At 48.5% G+C, this 19,002-nt stretch overlaps 1 protein-coding gene across 1 annotated transcript in view; it reads right to left on the bottom strand.

Moving 5' to 3' along the window:
* The window catches only part of USP18 (ubiquitin specific peptidase 18), a 70,223-nt gene that overhangs the window by 18,653 nt on the left and 32,568 nt on the right, over positions 1-19,002 (bottom strand). Inside the window, exons 5-7 of the mRNA XM_030214904.1 lie at positions 17,338-17,417; positions 13,890-14,036; positions 4,137-4,232 (exon numbers count right to left, since the gene is read on the bottom strand). Coding sequence (XP_030070764.1) covers positions 4,137-4,232; positions 13,890-14,036; positions 17,338-17,417 — 323 coding nt within the window. The remainder of the gene's footprint in view (positions 1-4,136; positions 4,233-13,889; positions 14,037-17,337; positions 17,418-19,002) is intronic.

Raw genomic sequence — 19,002 nt, 5'->3', positions numbered from 1 at the left:
CTTCAAAAATACAGATTTGGAAGTTTTGGAGAGAAAAACATCTGGAAAATGGGTTTCAAAAATACAGATTTGGATGTTTTGCTTTATGTCACTTTTTAGATGTTTTTTTTCTTTCAAAAATGAGCCCCAAGTTATGCTTGAAAGGGGAGGATGGGATTTGATTTGATATACTTGAAAACATGCTTGAAAAACAATGCTTTTAATCAGGCTCTTGACACTCAATACGGGGGAAGGGGGATTATTTCTGTATTTTTCTGTCACATGTTCGTGGTCTCTTACTGCATGTTTTGGTACTTGAGGATCTTCTCTCTCTCCACACAATTCACAGAACAATCACTTGGTATCAGCACTGTTCTTGTGTTTTATTTGGGGCAGTTTTTACATCACAGAAATGAACTTCACTCCTAAGCCAGGGTATGTGGAATATAATCTCAGTCTTTTCAATTTACTCACCATACAACTTGAATTATTCTAAAGGGAGCTTTCTTCTGCAATTCATAAGATGGAACATTTATAGGCAACTTATCCAGGTGTGATTTGAAATTCTTTTTGATCAAGCCTGTGGCGCTCAAAACGATGGGAAATATTTCTGTATCTTTCTGTCACATTTTCTTTGTCCCTCCTGTAATATATTCAGTGCCCTATTAAACATCACGACATCACATATACAACAAGGCACTGAATGCATTACAAGGGAGAAAAATATAAAAACAGCACTGATAACAGAGGTGTTCATATCAAGTGATTATTCTGTGAATCGTAAGGACAGAAGATCCAAGCAATACAGTAAGAGACCACGAAAATGTGACAGAAAGATACAGAAATAATCCCCAGGCCTGATTAAAAATAGTTTTCAAGCATACCTTGATAAGTTGCTTATATGAATTATATCTTATGTACTCCAGCAGGAAACTCTCTTTAGCACAATGCAAGCTCTATGGTGAGCATTATTAAATTTGAGAGACTGAGATCATACTGGGACATCCCCATTCCAACAGATAAAAAGTTGAGGGGCCCTTTTACTAAGCCATGTAGGCGCCTACGTGCGCCAAATTGGAGTTACCGCCCAGTTACCGCATGGCCCTTGCGGTAATTTCAATTTTGGCAGGCGTCCGCTACGCGCGTCTGAAAGATATTTTTTATTTTCTGATGCGCGGCAGCTACGCCTGTCAAGTAGAATTTGACGCGCGTGGACCATTACCGCCCGGTTACTGCGTGAGATCTTACCACTATGTCAATGGCTTGCGGTAAGGTCTCAGACCCAAAATGGACGCGCGGTAATTTTCATTTTGCCGCACGTCCGTTTTTGGCAAAAAAAGGCATTTTTTGTAGGTGCAATAAAAATAATTCTGCGCGCGCCCAAAACATGTTCTATGACAAATACACGCTCTACTTTTTGCTATTTTTAAATATTTTTTAAATACTGGAATTTTCCTAAACAAACGAGGAAAAGACCTCAAAACGCCCGACCGCTTACTTATTGATTTTCAGCGGCTTAAAATGGGGGCGTGGTGTTCATCATAGGTCATAAAAACCTCGTAATTTATTTTTTTGACTCATTGAGCTTTATTTAATTTATCCTTTAATTATTGTTTATTTAGAACCTGGACTCTTCATTATAGTTTTGGATTATCATAAGTTTAGAGTCTCAGTTCGTTTCCTCCCATTTTTGCTATCTACACTACTGCAGGCCATTTTTTAGTGCACCTTAGTAAAAGGACCCCTGAGTGCCAGGAAACTGGACATAGTGGTGAAACAGAAAAACACCGCAACAGCATTGATTATAGAGGTATCAATCCCAAGAGACTACTTGGTGAATCGTGTAGAGAGAGAAAAGATCTTCAAATAGTAACGTGGAGGGGCATAATCGAACAGGGCCGGCCATCTATAAGGGCGGCCATCTCTAATGACGGCCCCGTAAAGCGGCGTACCCGACCGTATTATCGAAACAAGATGGGTGGCCATCTTTTGTTTCGATAATACGGTTGGCGCCGGCTAATACTCAACATTTGGGCCGCCCTTAGAGATGGCTGACATTGGTTTTCGCCGATAATGGAAACTAATGGCGGCCATCTCAAAACCGGCCAAATCCAAGCCATTTGGTAGTGGAAGGAGCCAGCATTTGTAGTGCACTGGTCCCCCTCACATGCCAGGACACCAACCAGGAACCCTAGGGGGCACTGCAGTGGACTTCAGAAAAAGCTCCCAGGTGCATAGCTCCCTTACCTTGTGTGCTGAGCCCCCCAAAACCTACTACCCACTACTGTACAACACTACCATAGTCCTTAAAGGGTAACGGGGGGCACTTAGATGTGGGTACAGTGGGTTTCGGAGGGCTCCCATTTACTACCACAAGTGTAACAGGTGTGTGGGGGGGGGGGGGGGGCTGGGTCCGCCTGCCTGAAGTGCACTGCAGTACCCACTAAAAACTTCTCCAGGGACTTGCATAGTGAGGGATATTGCAGGCATCAACCACAAAATGCTAATCTAAGGGTTGAAGTATAAACGGTTGGGCATCTGAAGTCTTTTCCTCCATTATATCCAAACAACTGAACTAAATATTGAGAGTCTAATTGTATTGTGTTACATTGAACTACCATTAATCAGCAATACACCATCCGTCTACTTAATTATGTAAAAAAAAAATAGAAATGACCAAAGAAAAAAAGAAGAATTGTGTTGGTGTTAAAAAATGACATAAAGGGCTGGATTCTATAAATAGTGCACAAGATTAGGCACCAGAAAAAATTGGCACTAAGCGCTATTTTGTAAAGGGCACGCATTCTTTATAGAACAGCGTTTACGCGCAGAGCTTGCACCCATCTTTAGGCGCCAGACGCCTGCTGAAACCTGGTGTAAGTGCTGGCATCCAAGTTAGGTGCGCTTACCTACACACGCAAATTTTTGGAACACCCTGACACATGCATGCTTCTCCCATGGCCACTCCCCCCTTTAGAAGTTAGGTGCATTGCCTTAAAGAACAGCGTGCAGCCAGATGTATGCGCAAATATTAATGAGTGCCAATTAACATCAAGAATTGGTTGTTAGCACCCAATTAGTGATGGCATTGAACTCATTAAGCAATTGCTCTGTACGCACATACTGGATGTGCAAATCTGGGTGCCATATATAATGTTTAATAAAACCTTTATACCACCTAACCTAAACAAAAGTAGGACTAAGTGGTTTACAATTCTAAAATACATCAATCATAATTAGAAAAGAATGCCATTAATGGCAGGGAAGCAGCAGACAGACCACATTCATCCACATTAAAAAAAAAACACAAAAACAAAAACCAGAATTATCTGAAGATGGATTGGATCTCAGAACCCTCACAACTGAATGCCTGAATCAAAAAATGGGTTTTTAATAAAACTTTAAATTTTTTATAAGATAGCTAATGGGAGGGAGTTCATTCTATAGTTTAGGGGTGATAAAATAATAGGCTTTATGTCTTGGTGATTCTAGATGGGCTGGTTTCGGGGAAGGTACTACCCATCTATGAGAATCAATGGAGCACAGAACTCTAGAGGGAGTGCAGGGTATAGTATGAGATGCCAGAAATGCTGACGAACCTATATGGTAAGCCCTATATGCTGTACAATTATTATGAAATGTGATGGATGAGGTAAACGTAGCCAGTGGATCTGTTTAAAGAAAGGAGTGATTGCGATCAATTGTGTTGGCAGAATTGTGCAATGACTGAAGTCGCTTGAGCTGTGATTTGGTGCAGCCTATGAAAACAGAATTGCAGTAGTCTAATCTCGAAATGACAAAAGCATGGATCAAAATATGTAGTGAAGAGAAATTCAGATATGAACGTATAGTGTGTAGTGAACAACATAGAAATCTTGTTTGACAACATGGGAGATCTGTTCACAGAAAAGCAATTGTGAATCAATTATGATACCTAGGTAACGAAAGAAGGTAACAGGATGGATGGCCTTCCCAGTAGAACAGGGGACACAGTAGGTAGAGAAATAGAGCCAGTGACACAACGTATAGAATTTGTGGGGAAATAACAAAGGAATACATTGTTTCAAACTACTGCATACATCTTTTATACATTTCTTTTGTTCACGATGTAATTAAGACACTTCTCTTTGGATGGTCTTTTACACATTAAACTTTACCTGTAGACTCACGGTTTCCTTTTCACATTGGGGACAAAAAAGCTTATTATCTGCTGTCAACGTTTCAGGTTGGAAGAAATTGTGTAATGCTCTCTCCTGTGAACATGGAGAACAAAAAGAAAACAGTACTGCAGAGAGCTGTTAGGTCAAACAGAGAAGAATGTCTTGACAAAGCCACATCCTAGGGGCGTGCATTCATAAATGTGCATTTAGGGGTTCTACTAATGTGCATCTAATGCAGCAAAATTTGGACAAAAGTAGGACGCACTAAAGCATCACGAGATAATTTTTTTGATTTGAACGCACTAACTGTGTGCTAAATCATTTTTGTAGCTTTTTTTTAGGGGCTTGTCAGGGACAGAGAGTGGGCATTCCTGCGCTAACCAGTTACTGCATGCACATTACCATTCACTGTCTGGTTATTGCATGGATAATGCGGGAGCCCTTACTATTTACAAAATAGGTGGGGACAAGGGCTCCCGCGGTCATTTTTTAAAAACTAGTAAAAAAGCCCCGTTTCTGATGCAAATGAAACGGGGGGGCTAGCAAGGTTTTCTTCTGTGTGCATGTGGGAGTGTGTGTGTCCCTGCCCTCTGCCCTCTCTCCCTTCCACTGTGCTGTCTGTCCCCTCTGCTCTCTGACCCCTCCCCCCTCGGAGTCGAGTCCTTCAGTGTTGTTTCCTGCTTTGCTGTGCTTGTGTTACAGAGATAGTGAGGGCTTCTGCCCTCTCTCCCCTCCCCCCTCTGAGTCCTTCACTGTTACAGAGAGAGCGATTTGATTTCATGCTTTGCTGTGTTTTCCTTCACTGTTTGTGTTACAGAGAGAGTGAGGGCGGGGCAGACACTCATGGGGAAACCGGATATCTCTCCCCCTTCACACTTCCGGCTGGAGGCTTCATGTAGAACGTTGGTGGTGCCTTTTATATAGAGAGATGGTTGCATGGCCATTAATGAAATGAATAGAAAATTGGGGTTTTTATGGTCACAGTAAAAATGGCCTTAGCACATGGGAAAGACCCATATAAGGGTGTGCTAAGGGCAATTTTTACTGCAGCTTAGGAGAAGGACCCTTCAGAGCATTAACGCATGCTTACCGCATCAAAAAATGGTGTACTGCGGGGTGTGCTGAGGTGTCCCATGGTAATTTTGCTATGTGCGTGCTTTACCCATGCGGACAGTGGGCGTATCTATGCACATCGGTTAACTGATCAGTGCAGGTTTGGCGCATGAGCCCCTACTGCTTAAAAATTAGGTGGAAGTAGGGGTTGACGTGCTAAATTTAGGTCATGAGCTAATGGGAAAATTAGAACGTGGCCATTATTGGAAAAATCTGAAAATTGGCCATTTTACCCTTAGATTAAAAAATGGCCTTAACGCGTGGGAAAGACTCGTGTAAGGGCGCGCTAAGGCCACCTTTATCGTAGCTTAATAAAAGGGCCCCTGAGTTTGTTTGTAACATAACATACCTAGTAACATAGTAGATGACGGCAGATAAAGACCTGTACAGTCCATCTAGTCTGCCCAAGTAGATAAACTCATTACATAAAGGTATGAGGTGATACAACATATGTATACCTGATCTTGATTTGTTCATGCTATTTTCAGGGCATAGACCGTAAAGGTCTGCCCGGCACTATCTTTGTTCTAAAACTTCTGAAGATGTCATCAAAGCCCTTCAAAAGCTCCAGTCCAGCCCATCCATATGTATCTAGGCCATGATCAGGGCACATACCGTAGAAGTCCACCTAGCTCTGGCTTTGCTTCCCAATTACCAGTGTTGCCACCTAGTTTCCGCTAAGCTTCTTTGGTGCGATTCCTTCTAAATAGGACTCCTGCGTATTTATCCCACGCATTTTTAATTCTGTTACGGTTTTCATCTCCACCACCTGCCGAGGAAGAGCATTCCAAGTATCCACCACCTTCTCGGTGAAAAAATACTTCCTGACAGTATTCCTGAGTCGGCCCCCCCTTCAACCTCAACTCATGTCCTCTAGTTCTACTATCTTCCCATTTCTGAAAGAGGTTTGTTTGAGCACCTCTAAATTTAAAGTATGCACAAAATCACTTGTATGCATGTGAACCTATGAATTAGAACACATAAAATCAATCTGTGTGGTTATAAATGTTCTAGTGTGCATACAATAACTGCACAAAGAATGAATAGGTGAAACACACAAATGAATGCATGAAAACTGGGACATTGGTTTAAAATGAGCACAAGGAACACGAAGACTAGGGTAGGTAGACTCATCCAAAAAAACACGGGGGATTTGTCAAGATTCCTATATGTGAATTTATTTGGTGCCATATGAGCATTTAAATCTCCCACGTTTTCAGAGTGCTCCTTCTGTGACCTCCTGGTTTTTCCGGTTGGCTTCCTTTGCAAAGTTACTCCAAATTGTGATTGTTCTTTAACTTGGACATTGACATTTGCTTCTGTACAATACATAGTTGCTTGACAACTGGTTCCACTTCCTACACGCTGAATTGGATAGATAGTAGAACCTAAGCTTACACCAAATTCAAGACTCCTAAAGCAGGCGCTCCTGTGCCGAAACACAGCCGCTGTACTGAGTTATATTGGTGTAACATTTTAATAAACTTCACATATAGGAATCTCGACATCTCCCTCTTGCTTTTTGGATGAGTCTAACTACCCTTCTCTTTATGTTGCCTGTACGCCATCCATAGGGATAGCGAATGCTACATACCTGTAGAAGGTATTCTCCGAGGACAGCAGGCTGATTGTTCTCACTGATGGGTGACGTCCACGGCAGCCCCTCCAATCAGAACACTTCCTAGCAAAGTCCTTTGCTAGTCCTCGCGCGCCGATGCGCACCGCGCATGTGCGGCCGTCTTCCCGCCCGAACCGGCTCGTGCCGGCCAGTCTCATATGTAGCAAGACAAAGAGAAGGGAAGACACAACTCCAAAGGGGAGGCGGGCGGGTTTGTGAGAACAATCAGCCTGCTGTCCTCGGAGAATACCTTCTACAGGTATGTAGCATTCGCTTTCTCCGAGGACAAGCAGGCTGCTTGTTCTCACTGATGGGGTATCCCTAGCCCCCAGGCTCACTCAAAACAACAACCATGGTCAATTGGGCCTCGCAACGGCGAGGACATAACTGAGATTGACCTAAAAAATTTACCAACTAACTGAGAGTGCAGCCTGGAACAGAACAAACATGGGCCTAGGGGGGTGGAGTTGGATTCTAAACCCCGGACAGATTCTGAAGCACTGACTGCCCGAACCGACTGTCGCGTCGGGTATCCTGCTGCAGGCAGTAATGAGATGTGAATGTGTGGACAGATGACCACGTCGCAGCTTTGCAAATCTCTTCAATAGTGGCTGACTTCAAGTGGGCTACCGACGCTGCCATGGCTCTAACATTATGAGCCGTGACATAACCCTCAAGAGCCAGCCCAGCCTGGGCGTAAGTGAAGGAAATGCAATCTGCTAGCCAATTGGATATGGTGCGTTTTCCCACAGCCACTCCCCTCCTGTTGGGATCAAAAGAAACAAACAATTGGGCGGACTGTCTGTTGGGCTATGTCCGCTCCAGATAGAAGGCCAATGCTCTCTTGCAGTCCAATGTGTGCAGCTGACGTTCAGCAGGGCAGGAATGAGGACGGGGAAAAAATGTTGGCAAGACAATTGACTGGTTCAGATGGAACTCCGACACAACCTTTGGTAAGAACTTAGGGTGAGTGCGGAGGACTACTCTGTTATGATGAAATTTGGTGTAAGGGGCCTGGGCTACCAGGGCCTGAAGCTCACTGACTCTACGAGCTGAAGTAACTGCCACCAAGAAAATGACCTTCCAGGTCAAGTACTTCAGATGGCAGGAATTTAGTGGCTCAAAAGGAGGTTTCATCAGCTGGGTGAGAACGACATTGAGATCCCATGACACTGTAGGAGGCTTGACAGGGGGCTTTGACAAAAGCAAACCTCTCATGAAGCGAACAACTAAAGGCTGTCCTGAGATCGGCTTACCTTCCACACGGTAAAGGTATGCACTGATTGCACTAAGGTGAACTCTTACAGAGTTGGTCTTGAGACCAGACTCAGACAAGTGCAGAAGGTATTCAAGCAGGGTCTGTGTAGGACAAGAGCGAGGATCTAAGGCCTTGCTGTCACACCAGACGGCAAACCTCCTCCATAGAAAGAAGTAACTCCTCTTAGTGGAATCTTTCCTGGAAGCAAGCAAGATGCGGGAGACACCCTCTGACAGACCCAAAGAGGCAAAGTCTACGCTCTCAACATCCAGGCCGTGAGAGCCAGGGACCAGAGGTTGGGATGCAGAAGCGCCCCTTTGTTCTGTGTGATGAGGGTCGGAAAACACTCCAATCTCCACGGTTCTTCGGAGGACAACTCCAGAAGAAGAGGGAACCAGATCTGACGCGGCCAAAAAGGAGCAATCAGAATCATGGTGCCTCGGTCTTGCTTGAGTTTCAACAAAGTCTTCCCCACCAGAGGTATGGGAGGATAAGCATACAGCAGACCCTCCCCTCAGTCCAGGAGGAAGGCATCCGATGCCAGTCTGCCGAAGGCCTGAAGCCTGGAACAGAACTGAGGGACTTTGTGGTTGGCTCGAGATGCGAAGAGATCTACCAAGGGGGTGCCCCACACCTGGAAGATCTGTCGCACTACACGGGAATTGAGCGACCACTCGTGAGGTTGCATAATCCTGCTCAACCTGTCGGCCAGACTGTTGTTTACGCCTGCCAGATTTGTGGCTTGGAGCACCATGCCATGACGGTGAGCCCAGAGCCACATGCTGACGGCTTCCTGACACAGGGGGCGAGATCCGGTGCCCCCCTGCTTGTTGACGTAGTACATGGCAACCTGGTTGTCTGTCTGAATTTGGATAATTTGGTGGGACAGCTGATCTCTGAAAGCCTTCAGAGCGTTCCAGATCGCTCGTAACTCCAGGAGATTGATCTGCAGATCGCGTTCCTGGAGGGACCAGCTTCCTTGGGTGTGAAGCCCATCGACATGAGCTCCCCATCCCAGGAGAGACGCATCCGTGGTCAGCACTTTTTGTGGCTGAGGAATTTGGAAAGGACGTCCCAGAGTCAAATTGGACCAAATTGTCCACCAATACAGGGATTCGAGAAAACTCGTGGACAGGTGGATCACGTCTTCTAGATCCCCAGCAGCCTGAAACCACTGGGCAGCTAGGATCCATTGAGCAGATCTCATGTGAAGGCGGGCCATGGGAGTCACATGAACTGTGGAGGCCATGTGGCCCAGCAATCTCAACATCTGCCGAGCTGTGATCTGCTGGGACGCTCGCACCCGCGAGACGAGGGACAACAAGTTGCTGGCTCTCGTCTCTGGGAAATAGGCGCGAGCCGTCCGAGAATCCAGCAGAGCTCCTATGAATTCGAGTTTCTGCACTGGGAGAACATGGGACTTTGGGTAATTTATCACAAACCCCAGTAGCTCCAGGAGGCGAATAGTCATCTGCATGGACTGCAGGGCTCCTGCCTCGGATGTGTTCTTCACCAGCCAATCGTCGAGATATGGGAACACGTGTACCCCCAGTCTGCGAAGTGCCGCTGCTACTACAGCCAAGCACTTGGTGAACACTCTGGGCGCAGAGGCGAGCCCAAAGGGTAGCACACAGTACTGGAAGTGATGTGTGCCCAGCTGAAATCGCAGATACTGTCTGTGAGCTGGCAGTATCGGGATGTGCGTGTAGGCGTCCTTCAAGTCCAGAGAGCATAGCCAATCGTTTTCCTGAATCATGGGGAGAAGGGTGCCCAGGGAAAGCATCCTGAACTTTTCTTTGACCAGATATTTGTTCAGGGCCCTTAGGTCTAGGATGGGACGCATCCCCCCTGTTTTCTTTTCCACAAGGAAGTACCTGGAATAGAATCCCAGCCCTTCTTGCCCGGATGGCACGGGCTCGACCGCATTGGCACTGAGAAGGGCAGAGAGTTCCTCTGCAAGTACCTGCTTGTGCTGGAAGCTGTAAGACTGAGCTCCCGGTGGACAATTTGGAGGTTTTGAGGCCAAATTGAGGGTGTATCCTTGCCGGACTATTTGGAGAACCCACTGATCGGAGGTTATGAGAGGCCACCTTAGGTGAAAAGCTTTCAACCTCCCCCCGACTGGTAGGTCGCCCGGCACTGACACTTGGATGACGGCTATGCTCTGCTGGCGCCAGTCAAAAGCTCGTCCCTTGCTTTTGCTGGGGAGCCGAGGGGCCTTGCTGAGGCGCACGCTGCTGACGAGAGCGAGTGCGCTGGGACTTAGCCTGGGCCGCAGGCTGTCGAGAACGAGGACTGTACCTACGCTTGCCAGAAGAGTAGGGAACATTCTTCCTTCCCCCAAAAAATCTTCTACCTGTAGAGGTAGAGGCTGAAGGCTGCCGGCAGGAGAACTTGTCGAATGCGGTGTCCCGCTGGTGGAGTTGCTCTACCACCTGTTCGACTTTCTCTCCAAAAATATTATCCGCACGGCAAGGCGAGTCCGCAATCCGCTGCTGGATTCTATTCTCCAGGTCGGAGGCACGCAGCCATGAGAGTCTGCGCATCACCACACCTTGAGCAGCGGCCCTGGACGCAACATCAAAGGTGTCATACACCCCTCTGGCCAGGAATTTTCTGCACGCCTTCAGCTGCCTGACCACCTCCTGAAATGGCTTGGCTTGCTAAGGGGGGAGCTTATCCACCAAGCCCGCCAACTGCCGCACATTGTTCTGCATGTGTATGCTCGTGTAGAGCTGGTAGGACTGAATCTTGGCCACGAGCATAGAAGAATGGTAGGCCTTCCTCCCAAAGGAGTCCAAGGTTCTAAAGTCCTTGCCCGGGGGCGCCGAAGCATTCTCCCTAGAACTCTTGGCCTTCTTTAGGGCCAAATCCACAACTCCAGAGTCGTGAGGCAACTGAGTGCGCATCAGCTCTGGGTCCCCATGGATTCGGTACTGGGACTCAATCTTCTTGGGGATGTGGGGATTACTTAATGGCTTGGTCCAGTTCGCCAGCAATGTCTTTTTGAGGACATGATGCATGGGTACTGTGGACGCTTCCTTAGGTGGAGAAGGATAGTCCAGGAGCTCAAACATTTCAGCCCTGGGCTCGTCCTCCACAACCACCGGGAAGGGGATGGCCGTAGACATCTCCCGGACAAAGGAAGCGAAAGACAGACTCTCGGGGGGAGAAAGCTGTCTTTCAGGAGAGGGAGTGGGATCAGAAGGGAGACCCTCAGACTCCTCGTCAGAGAAATATCTGATGTCTTCTTCTTCTTCCCACGAGGCCTCACCATCGGTGTCAGACACAAGTTCACGGACCTGTGTCTGCAACCGTGCCCGGCTCAACTCCGTGGAAACATGGCCACGGTGGGAGCGTCGAGAGGTAGACTCCCTCGCCCGCACCGGCGAAGCTCCCTACGCCGACGTAGTCGGGGAGCCTTCCTGGGAGGCTACCGCAGTCGGTACCACACGCGGCACCGACGCCGGAGACCTCACCCCGGGCAATGGGCCAGCCGGCGCCTCGCTCGACGGTACCGGTGGCGCAAGCACCCCCGGTACCGGAGGGGTAGGGCGCAACAGCTCTCCCAGGATCTCTGGGAGAACGGCCCGGAGACTCTCGTTCAGAGTGGCTGTAGAAAAATGCATGGAAGCCGATGCAGGCGTCGATGTCAGAGTCTGTTCCGGGTGTGGAGGCTGTTCCGGGCTGTCCAAAGGGGAGCGCATCGACACCTCTTGAACAGAGGGCGAGCGGTCCTCTCGGTGCCGATGCCTAATGGGTGCCGACTCCCTCGGCGACCCAGAGCTCTCGGTGCCGACACGGGAAGGGGACCGGTGATGATGCTTCTTCGACTTCTTGGGACGAAGCATGTCACCGGAGCTTCCCGGCACCGACGAGGAGGACGTAGAATCCAGCCGTCGCTTCCTCGGGGCCGAGACCGAAGGAGGTCGGTCTCGGGGGGGCTGTACCGCAGGAGCCCTCGGGATGGGGGGAGACCCACCCGAAGGCTCACCGCCACCAGCAGGGGAATGGACAGCCCTCACCTGCATTCCAGATGAAGCACCACCGTCCGACGACATCAGCAGACGAGGAGGTCTCGATACCACCGATGCCGACGCAGCCTTCCGATGTCGCCCCGATGCAGAGGGCCGATGCCTCGATGCACTCGATGCAATTGGGGGCAAAGATGAAGGTCCAGGCGCCGACGACGTCGAAGCAGTCGATACTCCCGGTGCCGATGCTAACGAAGAGCCCGAGAATAAAATGTTCCACTGGGCTAATCTCGCTACCTGAGTCCGCTTTTGTAAAAGGGAACACAGACTACAGGCCTGAGGGCGGTGCCCAGCCCCCAGATACTGAAGACACGACGCGTGCCTGTCAGTGAGCGAGATTACCCGGGCGCACTGGGTGCACTTCTTGAAGCCGCTGAAAGACTTCGATGTCATGGGCGGAAAAATCGCGCCGGCGAGATCAAAACTCGAAATGACGAAAATGGCACCGCAAAATTAGGGGGAAGAAAAACTTCGACCGAGGCCTAAATAGGGCCTACCCCGACGACGAAAGAAAACTTACCGGGGCAAAGACTGGAAGTACGGGAAGGGAGAAAACCATAAAGGTCTCCTTCCGACACCTTTTTTTTTTTTTTTTTTTTAGAACGAAGTCGATAAACGACGCGCGAGGTCAACTTTGGGGCGCGAACGGCGAAACATGACCGTACCGAGCGCGGACAAAAGAAGACTGGCCGGCACGAGCCGGTTCGGGCGGGAAGACGGCCGCGCATGCGCGGTGCGCATCGGCGCGCGAGGACTAGCAAAGGACTTTGCTAGGAAGTGTTCCGATTGGAGGGGCTGCCGTGGACGTCACCCATCAGTGAGAACAAGCAGCCTGCTTGTCCTCGGAGAATGAGTGTTCCTCCACGCATTGTGGTTGATCGTTCCTTAAAATGAGCACAAGCTTTTATTTGGTTGTGCACACCAGTCCCCCCAAATCCCCCCCAACACAAAGGCATGGGGGGGCTGGAGATCCGGCCTAACCTTCCTCACACCCAAAAAAACGCCCTTGTGGCCCAATGTGTTGCAAACCCAACCCCTCCCCCACCAGGTGGTCTAGCAGTCCCCTCTACCCCCTGTACCTCCACATTGAAGGAAGGAGTAGCACACTCCCTCCTCTTCCAGCACCACCTTCAAAATGGTGGTGCCCTGCCCAGAGCATCCTGGGATGCATTCTGGTAGAGAAGTCCCACCCAGCGCTTCCCAAGATGCAGTGGGTAGGGTAGGTCACCGCCATTTTGAAGGCGGCACTGGAAGAGGAAGGAGTGTGCTACTTCCTCCTCCATCGCAGAGGTATGGGGGGGGGGAGAAGGGTGGGGGGGAGGGGGGTTGGATTTGTAGCCTACTGGGCCACCAGGGCTTTTCTGGGGGGTGTGATGGGGGGTCAGGGTGGCACTAGGCCACCAGGGTCAAAGGAATGGCGGAGGTCCGGGGGTCCCATGGACCTCCATCTCCTGCGTTTAACAGGTCCAGGCATTTGGCAGCCCAGACCTGTTAAACTAGTATGGCACAATCCTCCAACCCTTTACCCCTTTGATCAGAGCTAATAGCGTGCCTAAATTTGCATGTTATTAGCTCTGGTCATAGGGGTGTTATAGCCCCACGCTGTACCAGCGCTATTTTTAGAGTGCTGTCTGGAACAGCATGGGGCTTCTGATCATCGTCACCTGAGGAAGGAACTCAATGCCATTCATGTCCCCCTGTGTGTGATTTAGGAACACAGGACCTACCAAGTTTTCAGGTTTGTGAGATCTGGCATCAAAGAGCGAAAGAGGTAAGGTTAACATGCAGCTTTCTCTAGTCCTTTCCGAGGAGCACTGCAAACAGGTCAAATATTCCAGTACTTGGATAGTATAAAGTGCACTTAATCTTTCAGCCTAAACAGGGAAGAACAGAACATGTATTGTAAGAATCAAAAGAGAAAATGAGAGGGTCTGAAGTAGCCTGCCACTGAATGAGGTAGAGGCAGGACTTGTAGTACAGTTTGGGCCTGCTTGGGATGGATGAGGGTAGTGGTTGGAAAAGAGCTGAGAGAGGGAACTGTGATCTACCCAAAGAGGAAGAATTTCACCTGGACAGAATGGATGGGTCAATTTGGTATTATTAGCATGGGAATTAATAGGACTGTAATACTGTCACGTACCACAGAAAGACAACATATCCAATCCATTACCCTTACCCCTGTTAAGAAATAGAGCTCTGAACTGGTTCTCTGTCCATCAACACTCTTATCCAATAAACGATTCCTCCAACAGATCCTAATGACATTTTTCACAATCACAGATTTATTATACAATATCTGCACAGCTAGCAAACATAGGGGCATGTTGGAAAGACTTTTCTTTCTCTGCGGTGGGATGGTCCCTAGCCATATGCCAAATAACGCCAAGCTGTATTATTTGTTTAATGTGGGAATTAATGTGCACTAACAGTGTGGTACAGTGTTAACAGTTAACTATTAGTATGTGCTAATCGCTGTGTTAAACAGCTGGGCAATTCTGTAACAAGGCACCTGATAGGAGTTTATTCTATAAAGGGAAATAGGGGCCTACTTTTCTTTACAGAACATCAGCCTAGCAACAGAAGAGAAAATGCAGATCACAGAAGATGAAGCAGAGCACTTATTATATTAAAATTAGCCCAACATGGCCACATTTCGTCTACTGCAGGCTGTTTCAGGGGCAGCAACTAAAAGGGGAGTTTGTTTTTTCAACACACTTCCCCCAGTAGAGGAAAAGAATGCTGACAACTTTATTGTCGATGGAACAGCCAAGGGGGAACTCACTCTCCTTGCTACAGGGTTCTGATCTGATCGCAGATAGGGTTACCATTTTTTGTCCTCATAAAAAGAGGACACTTGCCCCACCCCTTTCACACCCCTGCCCCGCCCATTTCATGCCCCTTTCACGCAGTCACCCCGCCCCTGACGCATATTCCCCTCTCCTGGTCACCCCTCCTCCCCCCATCACCTTCCCTCCCCCGTCATCTCCACTCCCCCCCCCCCCCCGTCACCTCCCCTTACTCTACTACCCCTGGTGGTCTAGAGGTACCTCTTCGGGGCAGGAAAGAGCCCCCTCTTTCCTGCCCGGAGCACTGCTGCCAGCTGCCCTGCATCCTGTGAGTCCGGCTCTCAGCGTTTCAAAATGGCCGCCGAGAGTTGAAGTCTCGCGAGGCTGCTTCAACTCTCGGCAGCCATTTTGAAATGCCGAGAGCCGGACTCACAGTATGCAGGGCAGCTAGCAGCAGCGCTCCGGGCAGGAAAGAGGGGGCTCTTTCCTGCCCCGAAGACAAAGAGGTACCTCTAGACCACCAGGGATAGTAGAGTAGGGGAGAGGAGTCCTGCGCCCGACAGCCAGCCTGTTTGTCCAGAAATCCGGACAAACGGGCAGGCTGGCCAAATCCGTCCGGACACCCGGACATGTCCTCAAAAAGAGGACATGTCCGGGTAAATCCGGACATATGGTAACCCTAATCACAGATCAAATCTATTAGCTGGAGGTACCAAGTAAGCAGGAAGTCCATGTCAGAAGGGGTGGGACCGATAGAGTCAGTGGTGTGGACCAGGGGCGTAGCCAGACCTCGTGGTGGGTGGGGGCGGCACATTTTGGTCTGCTGCCCCCCCCCCCCCCGCTGCTTCCCACCCACTGCCGTAGCAAATTAATTAATTTATTTATTTGTAGCATTTATACCTCGCTCTTTCTCGCTCGATAGCAGGTTCAGTGCGGCTTACAATGTATGGTACAAAGTATCACAGAAATAACACAATTGTATAGATTAGGACAAGAGGAAGAGATGTGGGGGGAGGGATTGAGGTAAGGGTAGTGTTTGTGGTGTGGATTAGGTTTGTGAATTAAGTTGGGTCATTTGGATAGGCTTGGCTGGCGGGGGTCTCCGACTCCAACCCCCTCCAGCTGAAGTGTTGTCCAGCGATGGTCTCTAGCGCAGCCACATTGCCTGCCCTCCTCTGTCTTCCCCTCACGTCCTGCACGCTCCTTTTAGTGAAATTGAGCTTACTCAGTTTCACTAAAAGGAGCGTGCCCGACGTGAGAGGAAGACAGAGCAGAGCAGGCAATGCGGCGGCACCGGAGACCGGCGCTGGACAACACTTCAGCTGGCAGGGGTTGGGCATCCCCGCCAGCAAAATCAGGGGCCCACAGGAAATTTGTGGGGGGGCCCAGGCCCCACGTAGCTGTGCCACTGGTGTGGACTAGATAGCAGCTCTGCACCTTTATACCTCTTGTTTTTCACTGGGAAATGGCTTGGCTGGCAGGTTGGGGGAAGGGACTAAGAAAACTGCTTGACCCAGAGGAAGGGGGAAGGGAGGAAAAGAAGGAAGCTGTTGGACAGGGTGGGGGTGGGAACTAGACACACATTATCCCTGACTCCAAGTCCAACTATCAGACAGGGAAAATAAAAATGCTGCCTGCCAGTTTGACTTCAGAGTCTGGAGAGAAGACTGCAGTTGGGGCCGAATAGCCTCCCTAACCCTCCTACATGAGGCACCCATCCCCATCAGCAGCTGCAGGCAGGGTTGCCAAATAAAAAAAAAAATTCCCACACAAAACCGTCAAGAACCCGCCCAAAAACCACACACACCCCACCCCCGCCGTCATCAACCCCACCCCTTCTGTCATCACCCCCACCCCTGCCGTCATCAACCCCGCCCCTGCCGTCATCAGCCCCACCCCTTCCATCATCACCCCGCCCCCGCCATCATCAGCCCCGCCCCCAACGTCATCGTCCTGCCCAATACGTCAGCAAACCCCGTCCATAATGTCACAAACCCCGCCTCTGTCGCTATTAGCCCCACCCCCGCCGGCCGAAAAACCGCCCCAAAACCCGCACAGAAAAAACAAAACAAGCCCAAAAAACCGCAACCTGCCGCGGGCAAAAGTTTCCCGTGGCGGGTTGCGGAAAACCGCCCAATTGGGCGGGAAAACCGCCCATCTGGCAACGCTGGCTGCAGGGAGGGGATGGGGGAGGCTAAAGAAGCTGCAAACCTGGGGGGAGAGAGAAATGATGCTGCTAGACCCGGAGGGGGGGGGGGGGAAGGAACCATTTACTAGGGGGGGATTCATTGTTGAAAAAAAATAAAAGAGGCCTAATTAAAGGTTGCCCCAGGCCCCATAAGCAGTTAAAACAGTCTTGCTGATGGCTCTCCTGTCAGCGAGTACTCACCAGATGTATCTGTGGAAGCTGACTGTGAATCAGATTCCAGATAGTCAAGAAAAGCTCGGCTGCATCATGCTGGATATACACTGCCAAAAAACAGACCGTTAACAGCAAAAAATACAAATACGTTATAAAGAGCTGGTGAAGCTAAAGTGCATGAGGTAAAAATGCTGCTATATTTATGTTAGAAATACAAAACTGTGTTTCAGAACCTATAGGATGTTATCAGAAAAGATTACTGACATCCCCCGTACAGTAACAGCCAAAGCTCTTTCTACAGAAAGGACTACATCTATTGTATATTAATCCCCTAGCCTGCTTAAGAATTAATAACACCCACACTGCTCCATTTGCGTAACACTGGGGAACAAGACAGGGTTATGCCTTATCCCTGCTGTTTTTTGTCATCACAATTGAGGCCCTTGGCACAGCTTTGTTAGGGCACACAGGGGGGTAACAGGGGTGTGCACCGGTCAAACCCAGTACAAAATCATGTTGTTTGCTGACGATATTCTTCTCATTCTATCACACCCATGAGAATCTAGATTGAAAGCCCACCTCTTCAACATTGCTTTTGACTTGTAACCACTTATACCTCTCGCTTCTACCTACCCTCCTCTCCTCTTTCCTCTACACATTAATTGATTTGCTTGCTTTATTATTATTGTCTATTAGACTGTAAGCTCTTTGAGCAGGGACTGTCTTTCTTCTATGTTTGTGCAGCGCTGCGTATGCTTTGTAGCGCTATATAAATGCTAAATAGTAGTAGTAGTAGTAGTAATCCCTGATGCAGGTGCAATCGGAATTACAAAATTACGGTAGTGTTTCTGGCTTTAAAGTTAATATGACTGAAGTCAGACCGTCCAATATTTAGCGCTATTTAACCGGCCAGAATGGCTGCCGACTGGTTACATAGTGCTTAACCGGATATCCCCCGCTGAATATCCCCGGTTAGCAGATAGCAGGTTATATCACACGCCAATTTTTAAACCAGGTTTAGCGGCCATATTTGGCCGCTTGAAAACCTGGTATATCTTTGGCCAGTTTGAAGATAACCTGCTAAGTCAGACTTAGCCAGTTATCTTCAAACCAGCCAAAGATAAACCGGATATTTAATAGTGGTCACCAGAAATGACCCGGCATTGAATATCTGGTCTTAGCGCTAACTGCGGGAGCTAATTGGTCTAATTCCCGTGGTCTGAATATCGGCCCCAGACATTTTTTTTTTTAAATTTTTTATTTATTCATTTATTCAGAAAAAAAAAAAATTTTACAAGAAACCTCTTGGTTAGAAAGTCTCTACAAACATAATAGAATTTAACAAGGAAAATAATAGAATGAAAATAAAATAATTCATTTTTAAAGAATAGAGACTCAAGTCCATAATGCAAGAAATCCAATATGTAGGAAATCAACTGGAGAAATAAACAAAGGAAATAAACATCAGATATCACACATTCATTAAGTGGAGATGCCTCATTCTTTTCGCTTTTCCTTATTTGCCGAGGCTATGAGTGCAGACACATGAGCTGGCTCCATAAATACATATTTCTTCCCCCCAAGTCTTATTATACACTTGCAGGGGTATCTTAAAAAAAAGGTACCCCCCAAGTGCAAGACTTCCGGCTTGAGGAGTAGGAATTGTTTCCTCCGCCGTCTAGTCTCCTTAGA

Source organism: Microcaecilia unicolor, chromosome 9 (assembly GCF_901765095.1).
Source record: "Microcaecilia unicolor chromosome 9, aMicUni1.1, whole genome shotgun sequence".
In the NCBI taxonomy this organism is placed as follows: Eukaryota; Metazoa; Chordata; class Amphibia; order Gymnophiona; family Siphonopidae; genus Microcaecilia; species Microcaecilia unicolor.
This window is presented reverse-complemented; position numbering and strand designations above follow the sequence as displayed.